The sequence below is a fragment of the Callithrix jacchus genome, chromosome X (genome assembly GCF_049354715.1).
Source record: "Callithrix jacchus isolate 240 chromosome X, calJac240_pri, whole genome shotgun sequence".
In the NCBI taxonomy this organism is placed as follows: domain Eukaryota; kingdom Metazoa; phylum Chordata; class Mammalia; order Primates; family Cebidae; genus Callithrix; species Callithrix jacchus.
This window is the reverse complement of record NC_133524.1, coordinates 33544604-33566617: the sequence shown is the minus strand read 5'-3', so window position 1 is coordinate 33566617 and position 22014 is coordinate 33544604. Positions and strand designations below refer to the sequence as shown.

At 35.1% G+C, this 22014-nt stretch overlaps 1 protein-coding gene across 17 annotated transcripts in view; it reads left to right on the top strand.

Annotated features, from left to right (window-relative positions):
• The window catches only part of DMD (dystrophin), a 2312475-nt gene that overhangs the window by 703073 nt on the left and 1587388 nt on the right, over window positions 1-22014 (top strand). For all 17 annotated transcript variants that reach the window (XM_054251383.2, XM_035288503.3, XM_054251382.2 and 14 more), the window contains 2 exons: window positions 18998-19186; window positions 20419-20600. In XM_054251383.2, coding sequence (XP_054107358.2) covers window positions 18998-19186; window positions 20419-20600 — 371 coding nt within the window. The remainder of the gene's footprint in view (window positions 1-18997; window positions 19187-20418; window positions 20601-22014) is intronic.

The following is a 22014-nucleotide window of genomic DNA, read 5'->3' as shown; positions in this document are numbered from 1 at the left end:
CCAGCAATTTGAAATGCTTTAAATTATACTTAGACTCTGAGATGAAATGTTTGTCATTTAATTGTACTTTTTTTTTCTTTTTTTTTTTTTGGAGACAGAGCCTTGCTCTGTCGCCTAGGCTGAAGTGCAGTGGCATGATGTCGGTTCACTGCAAACTCCGCCTCCCTGGCTCAAGTGATTGTTCCTCAGCCTCCCTAGTAGTTGGAATTACAGGCACCCACCACCATCTCTGGTTAATTTTCATATTTTTTTTAGTAGTGATGGGATTTTGTCATATCCACCAGACTGGTCCTGACCTCCTGATTTCAGGCGATCTGCCTGCCTTGGCTCCCCAAAGTGCTGGAATTAAAGGCATGAGCCATGGCAGCCAGCCTTAAGCATACTTTTAAATAACCCATTAAGATGCAATTACATTTTCTATTATGTGACTATAGTAGAAAACAATAGAATAAAATAAAACACAAAGGCAGAGAAAGGTGAGAACTTGTAAGCAAATGTGTAGCCGACTTAGTGTCAAATAGACAAAGTGTAGAAAAGACCAATATGATAGATTTGATCTTTTGTATCACATAAATAATGTTTACCCCCAGGATTTCCATCTTATGCTTTCAGTTGCTTTTAAACTCTTGTTATAGTTCAACAGTAAACTATAATATTTAGTACAGTATTAGGTGATGATCATGTCCTTACACTTACATTTCCTCCATAAAAATACAAGAATGGCATTTAAGGTCCAATGAAATATGATGATTAAATATAGTATTTGTACTTGCTTGTTGGTGTTGCTTAATGCATTTCTTAATCCTCCCAGTTATTCTTGTATCCCATGGTACTAAGCACAACAATTTAGTAATAAAGTGGCTTCAAAATATAATTTGGAATAGACTTCTTGTGTTCAATATAATTTATTTATTGTTTGTATAGTTACACAAAAGTGTGAGATCCATGAGGACAGAGACAGTTGTCTGTTCTGTTTACTACAATATCTTCAGGGCAAATGATGACCAAAGACTGTTACTCATTAAATTAAATAAACTAGAAGTCAAATGTAGGGTGATTTCTAGGCATGAGGAGTTCTATAGCTCACTGTTGTTTGTCCAAAGTTTAGATTCTTAGTATAATGTATTCCAGGCTCATTCATGCTGTAGTGCATGGTAAGATTTCATTTTTAGGACTGAATATTCAATTGTGTATATATGTGCCATAATTTCTTTGACCATTTATCCATCGACACATAAGTTGTTGCTATATCTTGGGTACTATGAACAATGCTTCAGTGAGCATGGAAGCACAGATGTTTATAAGGTTGCGCTATTATTTCCTTTGTGTATATGCCCAGAAGAATTCCTGGGTAATAGGGTGGTTTTGAATTCCTTGCCTCACAAAACCTTGCTTTACTTTGCTTCACTTTTGCTTTTTTTTTTTTTTTTTTGAGACAGAGTCTTATTCTATTACCCTGGTTAGAGTTCAGTGACCCAATCTCATGTCACTGTAACCTCTGCCTCCCTGGTCAAAACGATTCTACTGCTTCAGTCTCCCAAGTAGATGGGACTACAGGCACCCACCACCATTCCCCATTCCTGGCTAATATTTGTAATTTTAGTAGAGACAGGGTTTCACCATGTTGGCCAGGCTGGTGTCAAACTCCTGACCTCAAGTGATCCACCTGCCTTGGCCTCCCAAAGTGTTGGGATTATAAGTGTGGGCCACCATACCTTTCTACCTTTGCTTTTTTTCTACGTCCTTTTACCCATTATCTATGTCTCGGAACCAACCCAAATGCCCATCAATCATAGACTGGATAAAGAAAATGTGGCACATATACACCACAGAATACTATGCAGCCATAAAAAAGAATGAGTACATGTCCTTTGCAGGGACATGGATGAAGCTGGAAACCATCATTCTCAGCAGGCTAAAACAGGAACAGAAAACCAAACACAGCATGTTCTCTCTCATAAGTGGAAGTTGAACAAAGATAATACATGGACACAGGGAAGGGAACATCACACACAAGGGCCTCTCGGAGGGTGGAGTGTGAGAGGAGGGAGAGCATTAGGACAAATACCTAATGCATTTGGGGCTTAAAACCTAGATGACAGGTTGATGGGTGCAGCAAGCCACCATGGCACATATATACCTATGTAACAAATCTGCACTTTCTGCACATGTATCCCAGAACTTAAAATATAATAGAAAACCTAGAAGTCATTCTCAACCACTGACCTTCTCTTCATATTTATAGTGACCAAGTTTAATACATTCTAAGTCCAAATATGTCAGAAGTCTGTACTCTCCCTGTCTACCCCTATCTCCCAATTCTACTGTTTTGTTGAAGCCCTCAGTATATATGTCATCAGTTCATTTTTTCAACAGTTCTTGAGTGCCTATGGTAACAGTCAGATTCTGACTATTACATACTGTCTTTCACTGGATATCCAACTGGTTTTGCTGCCTTACTCTTCCATAGATCATTCTCCACACTGCATCCAGAATGATCTTTCATAAATGTAATAACAGGTATCATGCATTGACTGTCAATTCCCCCAAAAGATTGCTGGGAAAACACATTGATGAAGCAATGCTAAGTATACTAGGCATGCTGCCATAAGGGAAAACAGTAACTTGACAAGGTCTTGGTAGTATGTCAAAATTCCTACTTCTCGGGTCATGTTTGGTTTCCCTTTTCAATTCTTCTATTTCTTTTTTTGGATGTGTTCTTATGAGAGCACATATAGTTTTTGATTACTTGTAGGTTTCCTCCACTGGACTATGATTTCCTTTAGAGCAGGTATTTTATTCTTTATATCCATTGTTATCTAACTGAGTGATTAATACATAGTTGATACATGAATGCACAGTATGTACTTATTTTAGTATTAATTGAATACATAAGACATTACTTCTTAATTTTGCTGTAATTGGCCCAATAACCAATTTTATTGAGAATGTATTATAGACCAGGTTCTTTTATGTTGTATGTATATTATTAGCATGTTTAGCTTATCTTACCAACACTAGGAGTATATATTCTTGTTATCCCGATTTCAGATGAGAACACTAAGGTTCAATGGTACAGAAAAGTATTTGAATCCAGATATTTTTGTTCCAGAGCCCATATTCTTAATTCTCTGTACTATACTTCTGTGATATGTTTGATAACATGTTGGTAACACTCAGTTGCAAAATATATTCTACTGTACATATCACAATCAGTATCCTGACATATGTTAGTTGGGTTACGAAATGACACATAATTTGTTCAATGAACATTTATTCAATTTTTACAATATGCCAGCCACAGTTTGAAATTGCTTATATGTACTACCTAAGTTAAGTAACCTAAATAAATTGAGGAGCATTTGAGACATACATTTTCTTCCTCCTTTTTGGTTTTTAAGGCACCACACATTCCAGGTTTTCTTCCTGTTTTTCTGGAATCTGCTTTCATTTTAACTTGCAGGTTCTTCCCCATCAACACAAATTACTGATATCACAGTAACCAGAAGTTGGCTCTTAGACCATATTAATTTTCTTGATGATCTTACCTAGCCTCCCAACATCAAATACTGTCCATGAGTTGATGCCTCTCAAATGTCTACCCCCAGCCCAGAGCTTTCTGCCAAACTCTAAACTTAGATACACAACTTTGTATACATTCCTAGTCAATTAAAATTTACCCTATGTAAAACTATATTTACTAACACCCAAATCTGCTTCATCAATAGTTTTTCCTGTTTCAGTAAGTTTTTACTATAGCCTTCCAGTTGCCCCAGCTGAACACCTTGGAGTTGAACTTAGTTTTGTACTTTCTCATGCCTAATGTTTTTGATTACAAAATTATGCCAAGTCTACCTTGACCAGGTCTATATCCAGAATCCGATCACTTCTGACTACTTACATTGCCACCACCATCATCTCTGGTCTAGATTGGTGAAACAGCCTTTTAAACTGGCCTGCCTGCTTTGGCCTTGTCTTACCTCTAATCCATTTTGTTTGCTAGATGGTCCTGTTAAAATATAAGGCAGATCACATCACTCTTCTGCTGAAAATCTTCCAGTGCCTTGCCAGTCACTCAGTAGAATGCAGTCCTGCTGTTTTATAAGCCCGTACAGAATTACCTCCTCCTTTCTCTCTATTTCTTCTCTGGCTTCCTTTTCCACCATTGTTACCCTCTCTCATTCCACTACAGTCATAGATGCCTCCACCTGGAACACATTTCCTCCACATAGTCACATGGCTTTCTCTCTCATATCTTTAAATGGTTTTCTCAAAGGATACCCACTCAGTGATATTTTTCCTGATCATCGTTAAATCCACAATGCCCCCTCCCCTAGCACTTCCTATTCTCCTTCCTTCCTTCATTTTCTCTGTAACACTTACATCCTTCTATTTTCTTATTTCTCTTGTTTAGTATTCATTCACTGACATGATTCACTCAATAAGAACATAGATTTTTGTCTATTTTGTATATAGCTATATCATCATTGCCTAAAATAGTGCCTGGCCCTTTGTAGTTGCTTCATAAACACTTGGCAAAGCAACCCTATTTGTAATAAGTGACAGAACCAGAATTTCTTATGATTTCCAAGCTCTTCTCTACAAATAAATAAAGATATGATGTATTGAATGCATAAAGTCTATTTTGCTAGTTGCTCTTCTACCTGACAAATCGGTCATTAAAATAATTTTATAAAAACTTACCTATTTGAAGTTTTTATATTATTTATTCAGTTGCCATTAGATAGGCTAGACAAAGATACATTTACCACTTGATTATGAATACCTTACATACTTATAAAAAAGGAAAATAATAAAGGATGTAACACATTATAATTTTCATGTTTAAGGATATATTACCTCTAATGAGTAGATACTAAAAGAGCCTTAATTTTCTGATTTTCTCATTTGGCCCTAAGACAGGGGTAGATATTCCTGTGCTGGTAGCATCAAATGCATTGGCAAGCCTAAAATCAAACAAGCACATTTCTAGTTGACTCCCCTCAAGGTCATCGTAAACATTTCTTTGGAAATTTGGCTTTCAATTTTTGTCTTCACATTGAAAAATTGTCAATATATTGGCAACGAGTGTTATACATTGCTTACTGGCAGGTGATCTCTCTAAAGATGGTCAAAGGACTTTAAGCTCTGTTGGATGCCAAAATGTACAGTCAATTTAGTCAATATTTTAGACAACACAGAGGAAAAATCACTCAAGGAAAATTGCCACAGAATACATTAAATATCTTTATCCCATTTTGGTTAATTTTTCTAACACCTCTAAATGCTTTTCTATATATGCTGCTGACAAGGAGTAAATTTATTTGCTTAGAAATTCTGCAGCCTTTCCATCCTTTGCCTTAACTTTCTTGTTGAGGTGCTAATGAGCTGTGAAAAGGCCAAATGAAAGAGAAATAAGACCTCCAGATAATCCGTACTCTGATAAACTACTCCCATAATAATTGGAAGTTTATGGTTCTTCTGGGACAGTGGAAGAAATAAGTAAGTTTGGCCAAGTATAGGAACAACCCATGTTAATAAAATCGTAAAATAAGTTTACAAGGTAGTCACAATCCTTTCAAACAAATGTTATGTACGTACCTTCAGGCCTAGGCATGATATTATTTTCTGAAAAGCTTTATAGGTAGAATTGTATTTTGTCCCAACATTTCTAAGTCAGGAAATTCTAAACACACTTGTGATGATTGATTTCTCTTCTGCTTTAAATGGCTTCCCTTTTCCCGACTTAGACTTTCTGCAGACCCAACACCTGTCTGGCTTTCCTTTTCTGCTCTATTTGCATGATTTTAATTTATCTATATGTTAAGGTTTTGAATAGTTGCCATACTTTCGTATTTGGAGTTTAACATACTGTTTTAATTTACAGATGCGGCAATAATTTTATGACCTTTATAGTGTAATATAAAATACAGCCTATATATGAAAACTTTTAAATAGAATATGTAGTGATTTTGTAGAAACCTTATAAATATTATACAAATCAAGGATATGGTAACTGATTCCACTAGAGACTATTTTGAAAATATAAAGACACGTTGTTCTTAAACATACTATTGATCCCCCATGTGACAAAAAGGTATTCTTTTATTCTGTTGAAATGTACCAGTGGGTGTGTTTTGTTTTAAGTTTTGACATATGTATTGAGTGTATGATTATATACCCACAAAATTCTAGTAGTATTTGCTGCATATTTCATTGTATCTATATTTTATGTACAGATTCAAAATTTAACATATGTGGGTAAATTTCAAGGCATTGTACTAATGAAGCCTATGGTAGTTCAGTTTTTATTTTTATATGGACAGGTTATCTATTTTGAATGGAAAAATTATATACTGTATCCAATCATATTATAAACATATAAAATTGGTCACAGAAAGCTCCAGGGGTGAAAAAGACTGGATGAATCAAAGAATTCTGCCAACAATTTTGTGAGTGTATGAGAGACTTATAATGATCACATTCACATAAAATATGATGCATTATAATATTTTGATTTTTAAATGAAATTTTATAAATCTAGCTATCTCCAGGAAATGTTTCCTCCCCTTGAGGTATTACAAAAAAGTCTGGCAATAAGTTAATATTACAGGATTTTGTGAGACAGATACTGAATTCACTTCCCATGTCTGCTTTTTATTAGCTCAGTGACCTTGGGCAAGGATCTAACCTTTATGAATCGGGTCTTCTTATGGTCAACTGTAGACAATAATTATACCTTATGTCGTGAAGTTAAATGAGATGATTTAGTGGAGTGTTTATGCCATCCCTCACAAATGGTAAACACTTAATGCATTATACTTCTGTTCTGATTGTAAATTCTAGAAGAATTTAGAGGTTGAAGAAAGTGTTACAGGTTAAAGCACAGTCTACACAGTAGACAGAACCCACTTACAAGATACACAATATGAACTGGGGTTCTAGAAGGACATACTACAATGTCTGCTCATTTCTTATTTAAGAATTAAAGAAATAAATTTTACCAATTTTTAATATACAGGTTTTCAGATAATCTGATATAATATATAGTACTTGCTATCAATCTGGAAAAATCAGCAATCCTCAGTAGAATGCATAAATTCAGGGCTCTCTCTTATTTATTAGCATTTCTGGTGCCCTTGATGTACTGCTATACATATGAACACTTAAGCGTGTTTATAGATTATGTTATCTTAGAATACTTAAAATCTTTTTCAATAAAATCAGAGTAACCTAGGAAATCTTTTATTACTACACAGAAATGTTCTGGACATCCCATGGCAAAGTAGTTGTGAAAAAGATTGAGTTACATATTTTCTTTTTGAAAAAGTCAAGTGTTAGATAAATGCTGAACATTTTTGGGTTGGCAAGTGGTTGTGAGTACTATATTATTTATGAAATTATTTCCAAAAGCAGGGGGAAAAATCCTTTAATCTTTCCTTTCAAGGAAAAGCTGATGTATTAACAATATTACGAAACAGACTGAACTTTATAAGATACTCATGCTATGTAGAGAGCATTTTAAAAGCAGATATTTCGTGGCAGTCCCATTATAAATATGTAAGTTATAAAATACAACATATCACACCAAGCACGGTGGCTCACACCTGTACTCACAGCACTTCAGGAGACCTAGAAGGGCAAATCTCCTGAGGTCGCGAGTTCGAAACCAGTCTCACCAACATGGAGAAGCCCATTGCTACTAAAAATACAAAATTAGCTGGGCATGGTGGTGCATGCCTGTAATCCCAGCTACTCAGGAGGCTGAGGCAGGAGAATTGCTTGAACCCAGGAGGTGGAGGTTGCGGTGAACCAAGATTGCACCATTGCACTCCAGCCTGAGCAACAAGAGCAAAAGTTCGTCTCAAAAATAAAATAAAAAATATTACATACCTACAGAAAATAAATCAAAAGAAATTCCAAATCTGTTGAAAAATAGTATGAGTGAAAAGTTTCATTGAGGTTTGACTCTGTTTATGATTTTAGGACATTTAATTTCTATGTCAACCTCACTTAGGGTTCTGTTTTACTTTTCTACTCATGCTTCCATTGCCTCATTTTGTAATAAACACATATCCATACATACCCTTTAATCTCTTTTAGTATTTTCGCCAAATCACAAGTGATTGCTCTTATCACTTAGCCCACCCACCCTGATTTTGAGTCTTTTCAGTTGAAAATATGAGAAGAAATGTTAGTATCACAAGAGATGGAAATGTATCAAAAGGTTTCATACTTTTATTTTTCTGAAATGCAAAAGACTTACTGCACTCTTCTCACTTCTGTGAACCCTAAGATCAAAAGCTTTACTTTTCCATGGGACATGGAGATATAAACTCTGAAGCATGATTACTCCTATTAGGAGCCAATGATAAAATTGAAGAACTTCCCATCACTTTCAGCCATGTCTCCACATAGACCTTCTAGCTTACCTTTACCAACAAGGTAAAGAACTTCCTTGAGGCAGAAGTTGGAACTTGCATATGCTGTCGAAATCTACCAGAGTTTTCCCAAGGATTACTAGCATTTGCACTTTTCTTATAAATGGCAGGCTCAAAATTCCTTAACCAAGGATCTCTTTCCTTGAAAAGAATAGGGAAGCCAGCACTGCATTGAAGAAGGCAGTAAGTGAAATAAACAGAGATGGAGTTTGTTTCAACAAACATCTGATATGTTATATTTCAGGTATTGAACAGAATAAAAAAATTCTCTACTGCCATGAGGTTTCGAAGATGCTATATCGCCTCTCATAAAAGAACTTCCCCATTTCCACAATCACACTCTAATAATTGTTTTCCTCATTAGCTCACTAGTTATTTCTATTAGTTCCATAATTTCAATAATGAAACTAACTCAAATAAGTATTACAGATGCCCAAGAAGTAGAGACAGGGAGCTACCCATTAGTTCCCCCATAAGGATTTGTCTCCCTTCTGAAGGCTATACCACATCTTTATTTAAGGAACAAGGAAAAAAGACAAAGGTATGTAACATAATTAAAGACAAAGCACACAGAATTTAGTGATATATGTGAAAGGTCATGGATAATCCAAGCAGCTGATGTACCTAAAGGAGGTGAATATAGCCATTATCTTTAGAGAAGATTTGCCTAGTTGGAAAAGATGTGTCAATTTAGTAGAATATTTTTACAACCTAAAATCTAATTGAGCCACATTCCTCATTGTTGTTAATTCTTACTTGTCTGTACTGGGTTGCACTAAATAAGAACAAGGAGGCAATGGAAGTAATTTTATAAAAGTTGAATGGCAAGGGGCAATGCTGAATGTTAATAAAAACTCCATATATTACCTGTGAGTCTTACATGTACCCTCTAAATTAGTATCATATCTATTTTCAGGTGTGTACTAAGAGTGTGAAATTTAAAAGCTTTGCCAAGTTCAAGTACACACTGCTTATAAGTTCCAGAGCCTGAATTTGACCTCATGTTTACTTTATGCCAAAGTGAGAAAGAGTTAAAGTTCTGAATGAGGACACGAGTTTTATGCAGCATGATGTCTTGGAGACGTTGTTATATACAGTGATGGTGGTAGGACAGGGGATGGCAGTGAGATTTTAGAAATGGCTACCTTGGACGTGCAATAGAGTGGGAAAGTGACTACCAGGAGTGGATTAGAGAGAGGAGATAATCAATAGTGAGAAATTAGAGTAAATGTGGGAAGCAATTTGATTATCAGGAGATAGCAATCTATGACCTAAGGGTGAAAACAGACTTCCTACCTTTTTTTTTTTGTAAATAAAGTTTTATTGAAACCTATCATGTTTATTCACTTATGTATTGTCCCCAGCTGCTTTGGGGTTACAATCTGCAGTGACAGAGCTGAGTGGCGGCTTCTGGCCTTTAGGAGTCTGCAAAATTGAAGGTGTCTATGACCTAGCCCTTTCTAGAAAAAAACTTTAAGGTTAAGAAGTCTTGGATCATAATAGGAAGAATAAGATTTTCATTGGAACATGAAGTGAAGAAGCTAGGATTACTGTAAGTGTAGATAAGTTTTTACGTTTTTGGAGAATCTATTGTGCTGACTTCTAATTTCTTTATATATACACTAGTGGGATAAATGAATATATAACAGAGTATTATAAACAATGACGTGTAAAAAATTATTTTTAAAATACCCAGTGAGTCAATTTTTTCATGTTTATAAGGACTGACTAAAATAAATAAGACTTGGTGTTTTTATATGATGCCTATTAGAAAATTAATACAGTTGTTACTTAGGATTAAGGAAAATAACATTAAGAATTTACTTGGTCTTCTGAGACATTTCGTAACTATCCTGTTTTACACTAAATTCAGTACTTTTAGAAAATCCCTGGTTGTTCAAATTACCAATTCATATGAATTCCAACAAAATACTGACTTATAAAATTATTGAAACATCTCCCAAACAGTTTAGAGTTATTATGTTCATTCTTCTTCTCTGGACTCTACGAATGTCAGTTGATTTACTGGGGATTGCATTTTTCCTTCCACACCTCATAGATATCACTTCGATTTCCTCATCCTCATTCTGGAAATAGATCCATCTTTTAGGTTGGTTGTAAGAATTATATTAAACGATATGAACAAAGAAATCACTAACTGGGCATCCTTCATGTGCCATCTAATAAATTTCTGAGAAAGTTTTTTTTAATAGGAGTCTATTGACGTTTATTAAAATTTTAATATAAATTGTGTTATTTTAAAAAGACAAATCTTTTATATTAGGTTATTAAATTGTTCTAGGTACGTTTCTCTAAATCTCCTATTATTTTCTCTCTGAACTTCCATTGGTTTAGGAGTATTTGTGATAACAATGCTTAATTCTTTTTCTTCCTTCTGGATTTTATGAGAAAAAATCTATTATATTGTGCATTATACTAGCCAAAACAAAACCTCTCAGGTGACGTGCGAGTAAAAATAAAGGAATAAAATATAAAATAAGTTAGAAAGTAAATGTATATGCAAAGATGTAAATGGTAGAATTAGAGAAGAGGAAGAAAACACACACAAACATGTAAGTTTGTAGACTACGTATGTTAGTATGTGTATACATATATATGTACACACGCATGAAATATGTCTAGAAATATTGGGAAGAAAGATATTTTAAATTATGAATATTTTATGCCATATTACTCCATTTTTAAGATACGGCCATTGGTTAAAATATGTTTTATATAAAACCTGAAATTGGAAGCACAAATGTCTTTTAATGAGAAATTAAAATTAAATACTCCAAACAACTTAATTTAGTAAATATTTATTAGTTATCTTTATGCAGTCTGTTAGGCACAGGGTCAGAGTCCCTGTCTTTCTACAATGTAAAGGTTAACATAATATCTAAAGGTATGCCATTTAAAAAAACGATGGAGCAAAATGACTGGAACCTTCACTGACAGTATGTTTTAGAGAGAGAGGGTATAGTATTAGAGAGACATCTAATTTTACAGTAGGAATTTATTTTAAAATCACATGTAAGCTTTTACAGATACATTTTTATAGTAAAATCTCAGCTGCAAAAACTTAGTGTATATCAGTGTATTAGATGGCTGTAGTTCTTACAGCACTACCAAAAACACAAGGATGGATGAACAAAACCATGAGTTTACTTCTCTTTCAGAGTTATTTATCTTAATTTTTGCCTGGATGGGAGTGATTGAGGCCTTGTAGGAAGACTCTGCCCATTCAGGTATACATAGTCCTTGTGCCTAGTTTTTCTGTCATCCCCTGGGAGGCTGTCTTCATCGACACAGTCAAGGAGAGCTCAAGAGCTTCATGTGTGTATCACAACCTCTGGGAGGGAGGATAAAGAAGAGAGCATATCCATTCCCTTTTAGGTCTTAATGATGAAGCTGCATTCATTATATCCACCTGGCCAATATTTGGTTACATGCCACATCTAACTGCAAGAGAAAATGGAAAGTGTAGTTACTATTCTAGATAGCCAAATTGTCCCCTAAACTTTCTAATATTACTACGTAAAGGGTGAAGAAAGATATACCTGGGAGGACTAGCAGTCCTTAGCAGGAATGTTTTTTTATTTAGGAATTAAGATAAATAGTTTTGGCTCTAGAAACTTCTGTTTAATAGACTTTAGAATGAGAATTTTTAAAAATACATATGTGTACATATGGTATCCATTTTTAAACAGCCTTTCTTAAAAGCATTCGATGCAAAATGTAGCATTTCTATGAGAGATTCTGCAATAGTGAAGAATGTTAAATTGGCTGACATTTCACATCAAAGGCAAATCATACAATCAATAGAAGGTATAGAGTTTGAATAGTGGACTTGGCACATGCCTGCCTTTAGAATTTGTTAGCTTTATATTTTGTTCAGCTTCTTCTGACATTTTTTTCTCTTTATGATCTATCTTTTTAAAAAACTTTTAAAATTATTTTTAAAATTTTTGTGGGTACATGGTGTATATATTTACGGGGTACATGAGATGTTTTGATACAGGCACACAGTATGAAATGAGGACATCATGGAGAATGGAGGACTTACTGGGTCTGTACTACCATCTGGGCTGTATCCCATTGCTATCTTTCTGGTATTCTGGAATCCTCTTCCTCCGTGTGATATCAGTGTCTGTAACTTGCATGCATCGTTTGGACTTGGCATTTGATTTCTTATGAGCATAATGGAGACAAGGTATTTTCCTAGTAGCTTCCAAAACTTTGACTGAATTTGTGGAAATAAATAAAAAAATACACTTTGAGTTATTTTTAAGAAGTTGTTTTATGGCTGAATGCACTGGCTCCCATCTGTAATCCCAGTTTTGGGAGGCCAAGGTGAGTGGATCACCTGGGTCAAGGGTTCGAGATCAGCCTGGCCAAAATGGTCAAACCCTGTCTCTACTAAAAATACAAAAATTAGCTGGGCGTGGTGGTTTGTGTTTGTAATCTCAGCTACTCAGGAGGCTGAGGCAGGAGAATCACTTGAACCCAGGAGGTAGAGTTTGCAGTGAGCCAAGATCCCACCAATGTACTCCAGCCTGGGCAACAGAGTAAAACTCCATCTGAAAAAAAAAAAAAAATTCTTAGGGTATTTTGTAAAAGTGCTATTGCTTAGACTCTGAATTCATTTTCTTTGTGAAAAGAGATTGATCATATTGTGGTAAAGACGTGTTTTAGAATCCAAATAACCTGGTTTTAAGCCTCGTAACCACTGTGACCTTTGGCAAGTCACCGAATTTTTCGGTTTCCATTTCCTCATCCTACTAATTTCTGTCACCCTGAACTGTTGTAGTGAAAAATGATATAATGCATATTAAGTGATTAGCAAATTGACAGAGTACTCAAATAATGACAGCTGTTGTTATTGATATTATATATGTAGTAGTTGTTGTATTTCTTGTTTTAATATTGCCATAACAGCAGGCCATGATTGTTCCTAAATCCTCATTAGGGCTTAACTTTGAACTGAATTTCAGGCACTATAAATATTAAAAAATACCTATTTAATAGTGTCATTAGATTGAACATCATGTACAGTGTTGCATGATGGATTAATTTCTCATAAATCACTTCAGTAATCTTTTTTTTTATGCTTTGAAGAGTACTCCGGTTTACGGGTTATATCTATGAGAAAAACGCAATGGAAATGTGGCAAGAATATTTGCAGGTACTAATCCTGGTTCTTCAGAACTGCTCTTCTGTTATTTAGTGAAAGAACCACTTGGTTATCCCTCTGTAATCCTTTAGCTCTGAAATAATCTTTTACTGAGGGATGAAAAGATTATAGAATACACCAAAAAATTCACCATCCATGCACTGACTTAGATTCCATAAAAAAAGAAGCATGATACATTTAAATGAACTAAGATTGATAAAATTTTCAATTGTTCTTGAAGCATTTATTCATTCAAGAACAATAAAACTGCTTATTATCCAGGTTAAAACTCATCTCACATTTTAAGGCTGAATTTAGAGAAATTGCAAAAATAAATCAGTTTTATCAGTGATATAAACTGCTCAGTGATAGACTGTGCCCTCTCAAAATGTCGCAGCTATTTTTCTGAGAGCTTTGTGGTTTGCCGCACTGCTGGTTTCACTACCTATATGTAGCAATTGATGACTTATCAGTTTGAATTGCCCAAATCATGCTTCCAAAAACACACTGAGCTCATTCAACTGTTGGCTCATAAAAATCATTTGCCATTTCAATGAACATTGGCCCCCAAACACAGGCATTGCAGAGCATTTCTTGGGATCTAGAATGTGCTTAGCATTTTATATGCACTATCTCATCTAATCTTTCCAGCAATCCTGTGGACATACATTTTTATTTTTATTGTTTTATAGATGGAGTAACTGAGATGCAGAGAGGTTGAATACCTTACAGACAGAGAGTGAACTGAATTTTAAAATATATTTATATATGTAGTAGTATCAAGGGTATTGCTTTATATTTTATTAGGGCAATTTCTAGTCATAGAAATTCTATGATTAGAAATTATGACTAGAAATTGTCTCCAAGAACGAGTTTCTAGAGACTTTTCTGGACATTGCTGGACTAAAGCAGTCATTTATCATCCCTTACTGTTTTACGTTTCTCCTTTCTACTCTTCTACCTCTTTTAATGAGCAGTGTCTTCAAGGGACATAGGTGACAATATCTAATACTTCCTCAAACTGACATGCAGTAATTAAGCCTCTGAAGTCTGTGGATAACGTTGAATAAATTTGAGTGTACTCAATTTTGAAAAAAAAAAACAGAATTGTTTCATCCATTCATTGTTATGCCTCTCATCATTATCATTATTTGCCCAATGTACTGAATAGAAATATAAACTACTGTGATAAAGTCAAAATTAAAATAGGATTGAGGCATAGGAAAAGTAATTAGTTGCAGTTGATGATACTGGTATCTTCATTCATGAAATGATTGGCGTGTATCTTTCTTATGCATAGATCTCTAAACAACAAAAATAAAGTTTCCGGGAAAAGGGACTCATTTGATGCCATGACATGTATGAACTGATCTGAAGCTTAGGTAAAATGTAAAATTCTGTGATGATAAATATGTATTTTGGGGTGTTGAAACAAAGCATAAGCTTCTTTATTTCCAAATTCTCAGATTAAACGTGGTTTTATTTAAAAATATGTTTTAATCCAAGGTTTCTATGGAAAATATACAAATGTAGAATTCAAGCAAATTTCTTTTTTCATCAGTTTACTTAGTTTGAAATTCTAGAACCATTTGCAAGTTTGTTTTACAAACTGCAGAATAAAGTTTAATCTAAATTTAGAACATATATACATATCTACATAGACCCTTATGCACAACTGAAACAAAAACTGAGAAAAGAAATCCTTAGTATTATATAAGTGACACAGACTAATATTTTTTATTCTGTTTAATTTTAAAATAGTTCTTGTTATAACCGACTAAAATGATTTTATGAACCATGAATGCATTATGAGTTACAATTTGAAAAACAGTGGTCTATCTAGACAAATACATAATTACTCAGATCTCAAATTAAATTTTTAATTATAATTCTATGTATTTAAATATATGTGTATAGTTGAATTTATGGATATAAATACATCATTTTGCATAGCTTATTCAAATTTGAACTTAGCTTTAAGAAGGCTGTCTTTGAAATGTTTTTGTTTATGCACATCGTCAGAGAAAATATTTAGATACAGAATTTATGAGTACTAGACATCATGTCCTTGAGTATAAGAATATGCTTTTTAATATTTCCATCAAAAATTTAATCCTTTGTAAATATCAGTAAATCATAAGGTGTTCAGTATTTTGATTCACATTTCAAAATGGTAAAATATTGTGTTACTTGAGTACTAGTGCTGTTTACAGTGGTTCCTTTGGAGAATATTATTTGGACTCAAGATTGTTAATGATTTTTAAGAACTCTTAAATATGAGCTAGGTTGAGGTTCATATTTCAAAAATAGTTAAATAATTAACGTTTGCTTTTACACATTTTGGGGGGAGAATTTTCTACAATAATTAACTGTCTCCTGAAATCGAAACCATGACTTAAGAAGGTAACCTTGGGGCAAGTTATGTTTCAAAACAGTTCTTATATATACAGGAATTTAATAATAATTACAGCCGTAACATACTTTATTTAGTTCTTACACAAGGTCAGACATTCTGTCAAGTGCATTATACACTCTTTAATTCTTACCACGATCTTATTACGGAAGTATTATGGTTCCCATTTTACAATAAATAGAAACTAAGGCTTATGCAGGGCTAAGTAACTGCCAAAATCAGAGGATTCCCTTTCTGTGTCATCAATTTCAGTGTAAGTGGTTGGTTAATACAGGAATGTAACAGGAATATGAAAGATATGATACGGTGTATTGGTCATTTGTATTTTATTGAAATAATTGCCTCTTTCTGCATTTGAAGCAAGGTCTGGTTGGAATAGAAAGCACTATCTCCCTGGGCTGCTAGTGACCTTGTTTACTGAATCATAGACTTAGCACGCTTACCCCATATTCTCTTTGAATCTTGCTAAACTCACACATATTGTGAGCTCACCAGACTTCTGTGCTTGTAGGGCATTAAAAATGCTATATGCAAATAGATCAGATACACATATTACCCTTTCTCCTTTGCTCAGGCACAGACTTCATTGCCCATTGTACTTCACTCATAAAACACAAATTAAAAATAAAATTATTAAGAATTTCAGGATGGTATCAGCAGATAAAAGAGGCATGTGTTTCTTCTGCACTCAGGGCCCTGTGCTACTGCTGGGGTTGCACAAACATCAAGCTCATTCCACCTGCGCACATCTTTCAGGCCACCATTATGTTATTTTCCCCCTTAATGCTGACTTTGATATTTATTATTAATAGTATTTAGAGATAGAAAAGATACATCATGGGACTTGTTCTAACTCCTAAGACCTTCAGAAATTGCCTTGCTCTTAGCCAGGGGTCCCATGCAAATAGTCCTTTCAGGGCACTTATGCTGTTTGAGATGATAAAGTTGGGTGATTTTGACGTATGAGGATGATCTCTGTTTGCTCCTTCTATATAAACTGGAAAAAACAGTGCATCATTTGATGAAAATATCATAGCAATAACTGCCACTACACCTTGTCATCTTGAAGGATTTAACAGTTGAGGAAATTTAAAATATAAAAATTTCAAAGTTGGAGCATTATCAGAAGAGCCCAAGTAAGTTGGTGCTGGTAGCTTAGTGGGTTAAGTCCCAGAACTGAAAAGGACTGGAAATGCAGTGCAGACACATCAGGTAAAAGCCACCAAAGGTTGAGTTTTCTCTAGGCGAGATTATGAAATCCCCCAAACAGCTTCTGTTGTTCTACACTGCTTGTTTCCTTTACAAAACCCTGTTTGTTAGAGCCCAGTGCTTGCTTGAAATATTTGGGGAATGCAGAAGATTCCTCTTCAAATACTTCTCCAATATTTGTTCTGCTCAACTCCATAAATGGTATGCCATTGTCCTTTACCTCAGCAAACTCTCGAGTGTGATCCTCAGGATTTTTGAAGCCCAGCAACCTACAAGGAATACAGTTGTCCCAAAGAAAACCTCATGCAAACTTATTAATTTACTCAAGTTTTTGCCCTTGATAAATGCCTTTAGGTTAAGGCAGCAGACGTGTAGGTTATCCCAAGAGGTCTCTCCTATCACTTGACAATATGGGTCCCATAGCATGTAAATCTCTGTAAACAAATGGTCGGGTTTAGAGGTCATGTGAACTACCCTGTCTCTATTACTTGGCTTCAGATGAGGAGAAGTTACTGCCATGCAGAGAACTCTAGCCTCTCCAGGGGAAGCCTTTATCAACAGATTTTTCTAATTAATCTCCTTGCTTCCCCTTATACACCTTTAAGCTGGATAGTGGATTAAGGGTTGTGAGACCAATTTTGTGATCACTTCTTAGTAATCTTTTACGAGGTACCCTGGATCTTCTCTTTAGAATTCTGGATGCTTTGTACACTTTGTTCTTATCTTTAGGGTCCAGGCAGAAATTCCAAGACCACCATTTGGATTCTCATTTAATATCTTCCTAATTAAATTAGGGACAGCATACTTCATATTTCTCCTATGATAATGTCTTACTATTTAAATCATGACCTCTGAAAAATAAAGGCTAACTCATAGAAGTCATCATGCTGTTAGAAATTTAAGATGAGTAGGTGAGATATTTTTTCTTTCTAAATTTTGCCTTCCTTCCCTCTCCCTTCTTGTTTTCTTACTGATAACTTTGAACCTTTGCGAATTCACACAATGTGTGAACATTTGGAAATATTTGATTCCCTAGGGCCTCTCAGGAAGAGATGTTTTCCTTTTTTTTTTTGAGACGGAGTTTCACTCTTGTTACCCCGGCTAGAGTGCAAGGGTGCAATCTTGGCTCACCACCATCTCCGCCTCCTGGGTTCAGGCAATTCTCCGGCTTCAGCCTCCTTAGTAGCTGGGATTACAGGCACGTCCCACTATGCCCAGCTAATTTTTTGTATTTTTAGTAGAGACGGGGTTTCACCATGTTGACCAGGATGGTCTCAATCTCTTGACCTTGTGATCCACCCACCTCAGGCTCCCAAAGTCCTGGGATTACAGGCTTGAGCCACCGCACCTGGCCGAGATGTTTCCTTTAATGCCATTGCAAAGGTATATAAGTATAATTCCAATAATGTATATGTAAGTTATTGTAAATAAGAATTGAGAAAATTTACACTGGATCAAAATTTATAACATTTAAAAAGCAACAAGAAGAGGTGGTATACTAATTTACTCTTTCCAGTAATCTAGAAGAGCTTTAATACAATATTTATTTGGTGTGGATTTTGATTGCTGTTTGAAAATTTATGTATGTGTGAGGAAGTTAAAATGAAAGCTCACTATTGTACATATCTGCTGTTCATTTATCTGATAATGCAAGTGGACATTTCTAGCATTTTAAGTATTTCATTTGATTTATCATTTAATGTACTAGAACAGTCTGCAAAGACATTAATTGTGTAACACACAATTTATTTTATTGTGCAGCATTTGGAAGCTCCTGAAGACAAGTCATTTGGCAGTTCATTGATGGAGAGTGAAGTCAACCTGGACCATTACCAAACAGCTTTAGAAGAAGTACTATCGTGGCTTCTTTCTGCCGAGGACACATTGCAAGCACAAGGAGAGATTTCTAATGATGTGGAAGTGGTGAAAGAACAATTTCATACTCATGAGGTAAACTAAAACATTAATTTACAAAACAAAACATATGACTTGTTATAATGCCAAATCATCCATTTTCCTCAATTACTCTCTTAGACCCTTGTATTTTGGAAATGCAGTTATTATGTGCTTGGGATTCCAACAGTCAGATTTGGCAACCATGGCAGGCATTTCAATCTGATTTGCCAGTGACTCATACAGGAATATAAAAGTCCAGCTTCTTTCTCTTGTGTCAAGGCAATGCTGAGGCATTGCTTACACTCCTGAGTATGTGTATGGTATTGGGTTTAACTACTCTCAGTGGGAGACTTTTTATTGAGATGACACAGTTGTTTGTCTTCCTTCCCTTCCCTATCCTTTTTCCTTCTTCAGCTCTCATGCAGACCTTCCTGGGAGCTCTTCCTTAATAGATCACTTGCACCGAAATCCTTATCTCAGGGTCTGCTCTGAAGAAGGTGACTTATGATAATTTTCCTTAATTCATATTAAAAGTGGTATTGGTTTCAGCTCCAAGATCTCTAATCATTTGCTTTACTGGATAAAACTGCGTGGGGTGGTTTGCAAGACTGCTAGCTATCCTGAGGGAAACTTCGGATGGAACCAGCTACTGAATGGTTTGATGAGTTTTTACCCCTATACCCAGATCAGACGATGTGAACATCAGGACCATTATGGACCTGCACCAGAGTTTCCTCTTGCTTTGCCTTGCTCAGGCATAGTTAACCATCTTTTGGAAACCATCATTTTCAGCAAACTAACACAAGAACAGAAAACGAAACATGGCTTGTTCTCACTCATAAGTTGGGGAGTTGACCAATGAGAACACATGGACACAGGGAGGGGAACATCACACACTGGGGCCTGTCAGGGGGTCGGGGGTTAGGGGAGGGGTAGCATTAGGAGAAATACCTAATGTAGATGATGGGTTGATGGGTACAGCAAACCACCATGGCACATGTATACCTATGTAGCAAACCTGCACATTCTGCACATGTACCCTAGAACTTTAAATATATATATATGGTAAAGGCATTATAACTGAAATATGGTAAATATTATATATTAAATACTATTTTTTACCCCAAAAAGTGGTATTGGGATTCTGCAGATATAAACTAAAATCCTTTTACTGGGAATAGAAATCTAAATGGGCTACAAGTTTAAAAATGCAAACAAATAAATCTCAACACCACACTGATTTACCTAAAGTTCTTATTACAATTGTTATCTTCCTTCTTTGTTAGGGGTATATGATGGATTTGACAGCCCATCAGGGCCGGGTTGGTAATATTCTACGATTGGGAAGTCAGCTTATTGGAACAGGGAAATTATCAGAAGATGAAGAAACTGAAGTACAAGAGCAGATGAATCTCCTAAATTCAAGATGGGAATGCCTCAGGGTAGCTAGCATGGAAAAACAAAGCAAGTAAGTCCTTATTTGCTTTTAATTAAGAAAACTAAGACGTTTAAGAATCTTGTTATTATTTTTATGTGGTTTGATGGTTAAGTTACAATTCTCAGTTTGTTCCCAAGGCACACAGCTTTCTTTCAAGGGAAACTATGGTTGGATTTTCATGTCAATAACCTTTCAGTTTTCACTTCTATAACTGAAAAGCAGATGTTAGATAGATGCACTGTTATCTATAGAACTGTTTTATGAGTTGCCAAAATTCTGTCCTAGTTAATATTTTCTAGGTTTTCCTGAAAAATTAAAATGTTAGTATAAAAGGAACAGAAGCATGCACAGGAGATTATGTACATAAAATCACCTATTAGCTACAGTTGACAGGAAACTTCTCTTCTGAAGAAAAAGCCCTTGAAAATATTAAAGAGTTACTCATCTATACATGGAAATCCTCTTGAAAAAAATTAAACATTTTAGGAAATTCTTATTCAAATACAGTATGCCTGTGAATTTTCTTAAGAATATATATTGACTTAATTAAAAAAATAGTTTTGGAGACTTTTATGAAAAATGATATATTTCTTATAAAGTTAACCAGCAGATCTTGTCATTCTGGATAGGTTGCTTTGATTTATATTGTTAGGCATGTGTATTCATGTAGAGCCTATCAAGACAAGATAGATTTATTTTTAAATGGAAAGAAATGAAGCGTCAACTGTGGATTTGAATGCATTAAGCTAAAGAAATTGTCCAAATGCCTTAAGTTTACTTAGCTATTATTTATGAAGATTAAAAGCTTTAACATAGGACCAAAGAAACTCATTAGGTATGCTAGAAGAATTGCTATTCCAGTACTAACTTATAGTGTGACAATAGGGAGGAGAAAAATATATTTTTAAGCTCAGGTATTTTGAAAGAATAAATAAGGCACATATCAGATAGAAGGTTCATAACTGTGTATGTATTTTAAGCCAGGAGATACTAATCTATGCATATTGATGTTATTTCCCTGCTGTGATCATGGTGATGACTGTAACTACTCCTAGAGGTGAGAGGTACAATAATCATATTATAACTATTGAGTCTGCCTACCTCCCAGTGTTTACCAGGTTCACTAATTTACTCCATCTATTATCAATATTAAGATATAAGTTGCCTACTTGGGGTCATATGCCGACATTCTTCAGGTTAGAACTAAGTTCCACAGGCGATCTGTGGAACTTAACCAAAGCAACCTCAAACAAAATTAGAAAGTTTTGAAAATCCAACCTCCTCTTTTCCTGCCCTTGCCGTAAGAGCCCCACTGTCTTCTCCTATGTGCACTCTATTTTTCCATCCTCTCCTGGAGGCCAGTTGCTCCCTTGTTCCTACCCTCCCCATTTTCAATAGGAGTAACAACAGGGCATTAATTATTCATACTAATCAGTTAATTAAT